The sequence below is a fragment of the Palaemon carinicauda genome, chromosome 7, assembly GCF_036898095.1.
Source record: "Palaemon carinicauda isolate YSFRI2023 chromosome 7, ASM3689809v2, whole genome shotgun sequence".
Lineage (NCBI taxonomy): Eukaryota > Metazoa > Arthropoda > Malacostraca > Decapoda > Palaemonidae > Palaemon > Palaemon carinicauda.
In genome coordinates this window covers 115,052,643-115,064,806 of record NC_090731.1, presented here as the reverse complement: position 1 = coordinate 115,064,806, position 12,164 = coordinate 115,052,643, and the positions used below count along the sequence as shown (strand labels likewise).

General features: G+C 42.7%; 1 protein-coding gene across 3 annotated transcripts in view; it reads right to left on the bottom strand.

Moving 5' to 3' along the window:
- The window catches only part of LOC137643987 (probable phosphorylase b kinase regulatory subunit beta), a 647,361-nt gene that overhangs the window by 433,669 nt on the left and 201,528 nt on the right, over positions 1–12,164 (bottom strand). For all 3 annotated transcript variants that reach the window (XM_068376819.1, XM_068376818.1, XM_068376820.1), the window contains exon 7: positions 11,029–11,115. In XM_068376819.1, coding sequence (XP_068232920.1) covers positions 11,029–11,115 — 87 coding nt within the window. The remainder of the gene's footprint in view (positions 1–11,028; positions 11,116–12,164) is intronic.

Sequence of the window (12,164 nt, the reverse complement as noted above, 5' to 3'; positions counted from 1 at the left end):
TACAAAGAAAGTATTGGAAATGGGTAGTAAACACATTTGAATAGGCAAATTGCTGGTTGCCATGGCCGCAATGGAATTATTTCTGTTAGTTGTGTGTTTCGAAATTCGCGATTTTCCATTTACACGAGGTCATTAATCGACCAAATTCTCGCATAATTCGGGACCCTACTGTACTCTACAAGCAATTGACTTACATAACATTATGATTTAATTCTGGTATAAATACATTATCAATCTGAGGGTATTGAAAGGTTCTTGGCATAAAAATAGGTTTATATAAAACACATGATAAATTTAGAAATAATTCATACTATTCCTAACTATACAACCTTGATTCCTTTATATGGGAGAGATAACAGTGAAGCTAGAGAATACAGCTGTTAAAATTTTTATAAAAAGCTGTAAACTGGTGGCCAGTAGTTACCTGGCAGGGAGAGGGGAAGCCCTGCCCCTCTGCTTACTGCGTAGTCACTTTGATTGCAGCTGGGACTTTCTAGGGAGTACGTGATGACAGTAAAAGTATGAGTAAAGGACACAGGTTTGTATTTAGGAAAAATACAAATTATTTCCAAATTCATCATTTGTTCCAGCACAAATACAAACAATCTTTTTTAACATAGGAGACTCATCCTTAGGCAGGAGGAAGTTCCTGTTCAAACTGGCTGGAAAACTAATCTACGGGTTCCTAAGCTCGTACTTTGTAGGTAGTGAGAATTCAGGTTCCTTATACGTCATGCACCAGTGGTGTGACTACACAAGCTTGTCAACAGACTGTGCAATAAAGAACAATGAGCAGAAAATCTGTGTCGTAACAGTGAGACATATGTATACTAATGTGTTTGCTGGGAATCAAACCAAGTAGCATGAGTATCCAATGGGTTTGCTTGGTTCACACCAAATGGCACATATAATGTGTTTATAATAATAATAATACCTGGTTACTACATGCTTCCCCTTGTAAGGAGTGTGTGTGGAATGACACTTCAATGGAATATAACAAAAATGCTACCAATAAAGGGGGGCTTGCCATTAGACAAATCAATTTCAACTGACAGGGTTTCTGATGTTGTGGCCCAGTAAAGGGGAAGAAGAAAGACAAATGAAAGGGAAGCTACTTATAGAAACCTTCCACCAATGATAGATTTTTCGCTTCGCTCAAAATCCGTTTTTTGGGCTCAAGCCATGTCGTCCTGATGGAAGTTTACCAGAGAATTACTAGAAAGTACTGTATCTGTGGATTTCAATAGGTGCCATAACCTTAAGACAATTTTTCTATGGTCATCTGGACCATTTACACAAATGACGTTACCGTTCTCCGTCATTACCACTAATCATAGACAATGTTAGTGCTTCCTGCCCCCTGCAGGGATGAGTCATACTAAACAGTTAAAAAGGGGCCTCAAGGTTAGCATATATTGTATGAATAAACATAAGTATCCACCAGATATATAATCGGTCTCACAGTTTGTATATATTGTCGGAACAATATAAGTGTCAACTATAACCATTGTTTGTAAGCATACCCTGATATGAGGTTTACTTAAATAAATAAGAGAACTCTGGCATATTTAATGTGCAAATTGCAGGGAGGAATAGGACGCAATTACATTCTAATAGACATTTATTTAGAATAAATGACTAAATAGAAAAACAAGCGTAACGAATGTAACGTGTTTAAAGGAATTATACATGCAGCGTATAGAAAATATTTTTCCTTCCTGAAAGGGAAGAAATGACGTGTGCCACTCTAAAACTGAAAATATTGATAAATTTTCCGAATATGAATTCTGTAAATGTTGTGCAGTATACTATCAACAATGTGTACTATGTACACACGGCAAAATTTTCCTCGGATCATGACCTGCGGGTGTACTGCCAGGATCCACTCTGCGAATGAAGTAGGAGAGCTTCGCCCTCAGTTGTTTTAGGGATAAGTTTGATCCTGAGGTTTCTCCTTTGAAGAGTTGTCCTCCCCTGAAGTCTGAAGTTCTACGAAGATAGACCTTTAGACACCCTACTGGACATGGAGAGACATCTTCCTTCAGAGGGCAGATTCTCCAGGGACCCCATCTTTTAGTGGATGGCTCGTTCTTGGCGAGAAAAGGTGGATCAGGAAAGAGATTCAGTTCTCCCACTTCTGTGAACTGAATGTGGCCCTCATATCTTAATAGGGCTACTATTTCACTAACTTTAGCCCATGAGGCTATAGCGAACAGGAAAATAACCTTCAGGGTTAGACCCTTCAGAGAACAATCTTCATTGTTCACAGATGAAGCATAATGTAGGACCTTGTCCAAAGACCATGAAATGGGCTTCGGAGGAGCTTCAGGCCTAAGTCTAACGGATGCATTCGGGATCTTCTTATAGATTTCTTTCGTCAAATCCACTTGAAAAGCATATGGAAGAGGTCTAGTCAAGGCTGACTTACACGTAGTTATCGTCTTAGCTACCAGACCTTGATTATGAAGGTGGATAAAGAAGGACAGACAGAAGTCTATTGAAATTTCTTTCGGTCATTTTGCTTTAACAAAAGCAACCCACTTTTTCCAAGACGATTCAGATTGTCTTCTAGTTGACTTAGACTTGTATTCTTCTAAAAAGTCTATACTGCCTTTTGAGATCCCAAATCATTTTGTAACCGCTAGGGTGAGAAAATCATGAAATGAAGGCTTTAGGTTCTCTGTGATGAATCGGAGACAGTTAACTTCTGAACCCGTTGAGATAGCGCTGGGTTAGGTACAAGGGCCAGCCTCAGCCTCAGTTCCCTCACTAGAGGGAACCAGTTGCTCTTGGGCTATTTGGGAGCCACTAGAGCTGCCGTTCCTTGGAAAGATCTCAGCATGTTGCGAACCTTCATCAGGAGATTGGATGGAAGGAACAGGAAATGCCGGGTCCATCAGTTCCAAACTAGGGACATGGCGTCCGTTATCTCCTCTAGAGGGTCCTCGTATGAGGCTACATATAGAGGTAGTTTCTTGACGACGCTCGTCACGAAGAGGTCGTTCTGCAGTTCCGGGACTTGTTCCAAGATGGAAGAGAATGAGACTGCGTCTGTGGACCATTCTGACTCTATCAGCTTGACACTGAGTAGAGCAGCCGCTGTCACATTGCGGATCATTTATAAGTGAACTGCTGATAGTCAAGGGATGGCTAATATCACATGGATTATATGGGACGATCTCGAGCCTTGTCGGTTCAGACATGTCACTATTACTTCGCTGTCCAAGATCAGCCTGATGAGGGCTGATCTGCAAGGGGAGAGTTTTCTCGATGTCAAAAGGACTGCCATGGCTTCCAAAAGTTGATGAGAAGGGCCGTGAACAGAGATGACCAAGTCCCTTGGACTTTCCATTGATGGTAGTGAAATCCCCATTCTTCCGTCGAGGCATCCATGTGGATGATCATCGATGGTAGAGGTGGTTGCAAGGGCACGGTCCTCATTAGGCTCTTGGCCTTCGACCATGGGTTGAGAAGTGATCAAAGTAAGGCCGATATCAGTCATTTTAAATCTCTTCGAGCGTTTGATGCGTATCTTCTCCAGACTCCTGACGCATCTTTCAACTATGCTCTTAGCACTGGGTCTGTCACTGCTACAAACTGGAAAGAGTTCAGTACTCTTTCCTGTTAGCGTCTTGAAATCCTGTCGGATTACAGTAGTCTCTTGACCGACCCTGCGATCTCCTTCTTCCCTAAGAGAAAGGAGAGACAATGTGACCTCAGGTTCCAATGGTTTTCCAGCCATTGAAACCTTTGAGGTGGAGAGAGTTGAGACTTCTTGAAGTTGATTTTGCATCCAAGATGTTCCAGGTACTAGGTTACTTTTTTGGATGCTTGCACACCAGCCGCTTTGGGTGCTACCCGCACCAGCCAGTCGTCCACGTACTTCGTTACCTGAACAGTTTTTAGGCGTGGTTGTTGCACAACTGCGTCTGCCAAATTCTTGAAGATACCTGGAGCTATGTTTAGTCCGAAGAGTATGGCTCTTAGAACATACTTTATCTTCTATAACTTCAATCCTAAGTAGGGGGAGAGGGGGCGACTGACTAGAGGATGCCAATAGGCATTTGTCAGGTCTGTCGAGATTGTGAACGCCCCTTTTTGTAATAGGGTCCTTATGTGTAGAAGGATTAACATCCTGAACTTGCTGTTTCTTATGAACTTGTTGAGGGGCGACAAGTCCAGAATGACTCTGAGTTTTCTTGAGACCTTCTTGGGAACACAAAAAAGCCTTCCCTGGAATTTGATGGACTTTGCTTTCCTTATAACCTGTATGCTCAAGAGCTATAGGGTATACTCTTCTAATACGGGGTTGGAGTGTTGGAAGAGTTGAGGAAATGATGGTGGAGGCATGTCTAGTTTCCATCCTATTCCAGTCTTTATTAGGCCTTGGGCCCAAGGATCAAAGGTCCAACGATCCTGAAATAGTTGGAGCCTCTCTCCTACCAGAAGCGTCTCCTTGCTTCCAGTTTCCCTACTTCCGTCCAGTTGCCCTACTGAGAAGGTTAGGTGGACTTCCTTCCATACCTTCTCCTGCATGGGCAAGGCTAGTGACATAGGCCTGCACTCCTCTAGTGCAGGGCATGGTTTGCCTGCCTCCACTGCCTTGGCAACAGATTTAAATGCCTTCTACGTAAAAGGGAATGCTATTGAAGCAGGAGCAAGAAAGGTAGGGTGTTTCTTGCTCAAGGCAGACACTTTCGACACCGAATAACCCGCTTTTCTCAGGCTATTTGACAAGAGAGCCTGTGCCTTATCGTGGTCGAAAACCATGACTTCCTTCGGTTCTGTTTCCTCTTTTGACATTGGTTCATGCTTCAGTCGAATGAAGTAATCAGGGAAAGCGTTAAAGCTTGGCCAAAACTGGATGTTGTCTAAGGGGACCGCTCCGTCTTCTGTGAGATGTAGGGTTTGCCGTTCAAAATCGGCATAAGCTCCGCATACCTCCAGGGATTGGTTTTGGAGCAAGTTGGGAGGTCTTGGTCTCTGGGTCGCTTGAATGACCCTTGGAAGGCAATAAGTGGAGCTTCCAGGAGCTCTCTCTTGAATTTCGCTTCCCTTGTTTCGCCTCGTTTGCGAATGTTCTCCATTAAATCCATAAGATGGGCCAACGCCTGGCTCGTGTTGTCCAATAGAGGGGTAGAAGGTGAAGACGTCGAGGGTAACGGCTCCGGGGCCGGCACAGACGGAAGGAATTCCGACAGGACATCATCATCATCTTCCAGAGGTGCCTCCCTGCCATCCGTCTCGATGGCAATCTGGACCCAGGGAGGTGCGAGTCGTGCTTGGGGCACAACCATTTCACTAACCGCTTTCGGGAACAGTAATGTACCAACCGTGTGTCACACAATTGTACATAATTCCTTTTGTATATATTATGCTTGTATCGGCGCTCTTCCCTCGCACTAAAAAGAACCTGAATGATCATGTCTCCGATTTTGCTCTGTGACATTGTCTGTCTCTCGAACATGTTATGTCCTGTTGCCTTGAGGTTTTGTATATAAAGGAGAGTGTTCCTTAATAAACAACTCAAGTCGATTGCATCCTGCCTTTGAGTTCACAACCCTCTTTCGGCCGTCACATTGGTGACCCCGGAGCGACTCGCTCCTCCCGCCTCCCCATCCCCCCTACACCTCTCACCGTTACTATGACGCCGTCACCGGATACCTTCTGCAGCAGTACTCGCCGTTGTCAGCCGCCCGTATAGCAACGCCTTTTCAGCTCTCTCAACAACCGTTGGGGGACCAAAGGGCTTCGCTCACCCTCGGGAAAATGACCAGTATCACTCGCCTGCAACCTGCCGCAGACGGCTCTCCTCGTGATGTAAACCCACTTCATGACTTTCAAACCTCCATCAACGCCTCTACTTGTGACGAAGAGGACATTTATTCAACTTTAACCGAAGCTGACGTGAATGCCGTAGGACACGCCTATGAATGCCGTAGGACACACTCGCCTATGAATGACGTAGGACATGCCTATGAATACCGTAGGACACACACGCCTATGAATGCTGTAGGACACACTCGCCTACCCCGTGACGAGCCGGGGCGGCAACACAGCCAACCATCATCCACCACTCGCTCACACCCCAACCATCGACTTCTACAGCCACTCACTGCCGCTAATCGGCGCAGTTTTTACTACAACCTCTCCAGATTCAGGGCACCTATTCAACATGTTCAGTATGTCATTTTTAAAGGGGGAGCCATGTACCAACTGTGTGTCACACAATTGTACATAATTCCTTTTGTATATATTATGGTTGTATCTGCGCTTTTCCCTCGCACTAAAAAGAACCTGAATGATCATGTCTCCGGTTTTGCTCTGTGACATTGTCTGTCTCTCGAACATGTTATGTCCTGTTGCCTTGAGGTTTTATATATAAAGGAGAGTGTTCCTTAATAAACAACTCAGTCGATTGCATCCTGCCTTTGAGTTCATAACCTTCTCTCGGCCCGTCACAGTAAGCTACGCATCCTATCGTTAGGTATGTATAGTCCCAGAGAGTTCTTCTGGAACCCTCTTACCCATTTGCGGAGCTTTTTACGTGCCACATCCCTAGACTCCATTGACTTGGGGTCATCAAAACCTTCGGTCACTAAGGTCTGGCAGATATTGCAGACTTGGGGGTCCCAATATTGCAGGGATTCAGTAATAATATTGCAGGGGGCATGAGACCTGCATGCTTTATGACCGTAGAAGTACTTACTCCTAAGATTGCAGAAGATCGCATCGCATTTCATCTGGGGTTCCTCCTGTAAAGAAAGGAAAATAAAATGAGTCTATGATTGTTTATCTCACATGATAAACATATATGCAATTATTCATATTTTAATCATTATAGCTTAGGATAGTAAGCTAGAAAGAAATAGGGAAAGAATCATACTTGTGTCTCCCTCCCAGCTAATTGCTGTAACCTCCCCCCAATATTAAAGACAAAGAGTTTCCTTTATCAGGGCAACTCGAAGGAGAAGGGTTCTAACCCCCAGGGATAGAAAAAGTGTACACTGCCACTGACCCTTCTAATTATTTAATATTGTGGGATAAGTATTAACTGATTTCCAATCAGAGTATTGAAAGAATTCTATTCTTTCAATATAGGTTCGGTCTCAGCAAAAGCCTGTACAAGGGTACACAAGATATGTTAGAAATTAACTACTGTATAATAATACTATAGTTTTCTGTTTGCAGTATATACTACATTGCAAATATACTGGCTACTGTATAATCATATACTGTAGTTCAGCCGGTGTGTTGCCAGCATGGCTAGCACCTGGTGGCCCGGTCCGGCCAGCATGTCGCCAACTGGACTAGAAATTAGAAAAGACACATACTTGTGTATCCCATCCAGCCAAATGGTGTGACTTTCCCTTCCAATATTAAAACTATAGAGTTTCCTGATCAGGGAAACTCAAAGATAAGGGTTCTAACCTTTTGGGATAGAAAAGTGTACTACCACTGACCCTTCTAAAATATTTAATATTGTAGGGTAAATTGTAAACTGATTTCTAATCAGAATATTGAAGGAATTCTATTCTTTCAATATAGGATTGGTCTCAGCAAAAGACTGGGCAAGGATACACAAGATACGTTAGAAATAACTACTGTATGATATATACAATAGTTTTCTATCTGCAGTATATACTCTACTGCAAATATACTGGCTACTGAATAATCATATACTATGGTTCAGCTGGCAGGGCTAGTACCTGGCAGCACAGTCCGGCCTTTAGAGACTCTAGTGGAAGAAGATTTTGACTTCAATGATGATGGTTTCGAAAACTTGTGGGTCTTGTGTAAAGGCCTGCGGTGAGCCTTAACCTTGGGGGCAACAGGCCGGGGCTTGAAATCAGCCCCGGGAGTCCCCGGGAATCCTTGAAATGAAGATTGGTCAGAAGTAGAAGAAAGAGTCGGGCTAAGGAGAGGAATCTTAGCCCGGGACCCACCTGACTCACCTATGTCCCTACCTGTGTCGGGTTCATCCAGAGCCATGGGCTCTACATCTAAATTGAGGATAGCGACGTCCTCTGTCTCCTCTTGATCCGGGGCCAATAGTAGGGATTCAATAGTCTCAATGATAGGATCCGCCAACTCTTTGGGGACCGCAGCCGAAGTCTTTACGTGCGGGTAAAGGCGAGAGCACCATTCCTCAGAGAGGATATAAGGCTGTTTGGCCTTCACATTACGGGCGAACCCGCCAATCCAGATTTTGAGGGTCGCCTGAGCCGCATTCTTTTTAAGTTGGGAGCTCTGAAAGAGAACAGACTATTAGCGAGGGTAAGGAATATCATGCTGAAGAAAAAAGGAAAAAGATCAGGGGCTTCGGAGACACGAAGCTATCGAAGGGCATGCGAGGAGTCCAAAGAACAGTGTCCTTAAAATTAATTAATTGTAATTAATTGTAACTCCCCTTACCAAGTCTGTATTATAGCTAAAAGTAATTCCACTCACCGAGTCAGATGTTAAAGTGGAGGTCATTTTGTAGTGAACTACACAATTGTCCGAATGAAAAACAATCAAATCATCTACCAGGACAGACAGTGGGCATGTGAACGACACACATCGTAGCCGCAGGGTTGGTGGAGGACCGCCGAACATGCCGTCATCGCACAGCGTACTGTCTGTAAAATAAAAGATACACGAGTATCTTATAGATAAGCAAGAGGGGCCCGGAGGCTCCGGGGGCTTAAATTATACCACTATCGTGGTGAAAGGATATACTACGACTGTAATATAGATAAGAATAAGTCAATCCGTAATCATGATCGTATTCGAGGGGGGGGTCGAGAACAGGGAGTATATATATATATACATGTGAATATATATAGATGAGATTAATCCAAGTGGTTACAGGTAACGTTGGCTCCGGAGAGACAACCGAGAGAGCCCAGGGCTCATGAAAGTCTGGAGGGGGGGGAGTCGAGGGTCAAACCCGTCGATGGCACACAGGATTAATTAACTCGACCAGGGAATAAAGTGAAAGCTACGTCCGGGGATCCCATAATGAAATAATAACACATGGAGTCCGTGAAGTGCGGAACACCATAGAAGGAGGGAGGGGTGGAGGGATCTATAATGGGTCCGCGAGGTGCGGGACCGGGAGGAAGTAGCAAGAATGAATGTGAAAAATATGTAATATAAACACAACATGATACCACAGACCAAGCAGAATGCTTCCCGGCGACTGATGGCCGATCGAGTCGGCGGAAAGAAACGGCTACGGCAGGGTAGGGGGAAAACTGCAAAAATTATGTATAATAATAAGCCTCACATACTATCGGGAACCGCCCAGAACGGAGTTAAGCGAAGGCCCCGGGGGAGAGAACGTAACGCAAAACAGCTAACTCTACGACTCGACATGAAAGAGAGAGAGGGAAGGCAACCCTGGGGTGGGGGTGCCGGGCGGATGGGGAGAGGGAGGCTAACAAGTGGGGCAGAGGACAGGTGTACCAACCTGAACAGAGACCCATGACTGGAATGATCACACGGAAAGACTAGGATAAACAATATAATAATATAACTAATAGGTAAATAAAAGAGGAAGGCATGCTGGATAATAATAATAATAATAATATCAATCATAAGAGAAGTACGAAGGGATGAACAGAGAGACAGGGGAAGACCAAGCCTAACAGCGCGTGGAGCTAGGCAGGGCTACCAACATAACACAATGTCGGTGAAGTGCCGACAAAAAACCTAAAACAAAGAACTGCCTCATGAAAGTCCCTTTGAACTAATAATACTAGTAATAAAACGTATGCTAATAAGATCGTTAAGAATGTCCGTGACGTGCGGAACGTAAAACGAAGTAAAACTAGTAACGCTCGAAAGCTACCAGGCATGCCAACCTAACATGAAATTACGATACCGTAATATCGTAAACAACTGTTATCGTAATAACAGACAACCATAACATAAAATAACACGGGGTGTGAACCGTGGATACCCAGAAAAGTTCTAAACGAGGAACAATCAGTATAGAAGACTCATTGTAAAACGTTAAGAACGACGAGAGAGAGAGAGAAAGAGAGAGAGAGAGAGAAAGAGAGAGAGAGAGAAAGAGAGAGAGAGAGAGAGAGAAAGAGAGAGAGAGAGAGAGAGAGGAGGTGGCCAACCGCCATGAGGACCCAATGCGGGGTCGCGGATAAAATAAAACTGTGATAAAATAATAAATAAGGGCAAGGCCACCTCCAAAATCTCAAAACTCATAGATCTGGTACTTAACTTAGGTGGAGTGACGGTAGGGTCCGACATCCTGAGATAAATCCTGGGTAATCCAAGGAAAACACACACCGGAAAAAAAGATAACGCATCAAGCTGGTGCTATGAAAAAGGAGTGACGTCACTGGCGTGGGTGGGATCGTTCGTAGTAGCGTTTCAGAGCTAGGATGTTGAACGGCACCTCGCTGTTCGGGGATATTGACAGGAGATATCTAAATGGTGCAAGACCTCTGGTTGTGATTTAATCACGCCCCAGTATTATACCGACACCTTATTAAGGTGAGCGAGCTGGGTTCAACCAAGCATTCATATACAATTTTTTCTCTGGTAAATTCATAGCAGTTTTTACCTTAGAAATGATGTAAAAGGAGCATTTCACTGGGCAGCACAGGTCAGAGCCCAGAAATACGTCAATTGTTTACTATCATAAAATGGTTGAAAAAAAGCGAAACAGCTATTATCACATTCGATAGTTCATAATAAAACCTGCTTTTCAATTCAGTTTCTATTGTGGCTGTATGGTTTACGCAGTCATAACATAATTAACCATACTTTATAATTTTCTTTTAATTTCTAAAAATAAATTTTTTGAAGCCACAAATTATCGAACAAAAATTTGTATCTTTGAATATTTAGTATGTAAATCGAAGCATGAGATAAAATTATTTTATTCGTACCTTTGAAAGTACTTCATCAAGTCGTATATTGGGCATTGGTGTATTACCTTTTTTCTTGAATATAGTATTCAGATTTTATGATACTGTACTAGAATCTAAATCTTGAATTCAAGCAAAGAAAATACAGTACCTGGTTCCTTGTTTTAGAGTAGAGTCCTTGGTCATGTGTTGCAAAGGCTGGGAATGATATCGCACATAATAAACTGGCATCCACATGCTGAAAAAACCATAAGGAAAATAATGAAAATGTTAAGAAATGTCATTGAAATAAATTACTGTCAATTAGTGACACTAAACCAAATGATTTCAATAATGATCATCATTATTTAGTAAATACTGCATTACAGCTGTAGACAGACTATGATGTACAGTACAGTGCAATATTGTAGAAATAAAAATTAAAGTATAAGAATCCTGAAAAAGCCTCAAATATGACAAAAATATTCAAATATATTTACTTCAGACCAATACATATGCATAGAATAATGCTGAGCATGAGAAATCCTGTGATATTATGATGAACAGCATTTTAATGATACAAATTTTTATTACCATATTCAAATGACATTCTCTTAAAAAGCTGGTTACATGACAATGTCATGACTACCCTAAAACTAAAATAAATCCCATTTTCATTCCTTGTAAGAGTATTGTTCTCCTGTCTGGTGTTCAGCTGCTGATTCTCATCTTAATTTGTTAGACAGAAACTTACGGTCTATTAAATTTCTTATTCCTGATTTAGATATTAATCTTTGGTACTGTCGTTCAATTAGTTCATTATGCATGTTGCATGAGATTTTTCATAACTTTGACCATCCTTTACATTCAGATCTCCTTGGACAATTCTATCCTATTAGTAATACTAGGCAGGCAGTTCATTCTAATAGCCAGGCCTAATTTCCATAACTCCTACATTATCTAAAGTTTTTGAACGTCTTCTGGCAAAACGTCTTAATAGGTTTGCTGAAGGTAATAATCTATTCCCTAGTTTGCAATTTGGTTTTCGTAAAGGCCTTGGAGCATGTGATGTTCTCCTTACAATCTCCAACGGAAGGTTGAGAGAAGTTTTATAGTAAAATTTTTCTCTCCGGAGCTGGCGGACTAGTCCAAGGTTACTCCACCCACCGTTTCTGCCCGTTCTAAACCTTTATAATGACATTACTTTGGATGACAAGAGGTGGCGGAAGAAGGAAAACAGAATATTAGGGTACCATTGTAAAACACTTATTGTATAGTTAGTAAGAAAGCATGCGATTTTGCTGAGCT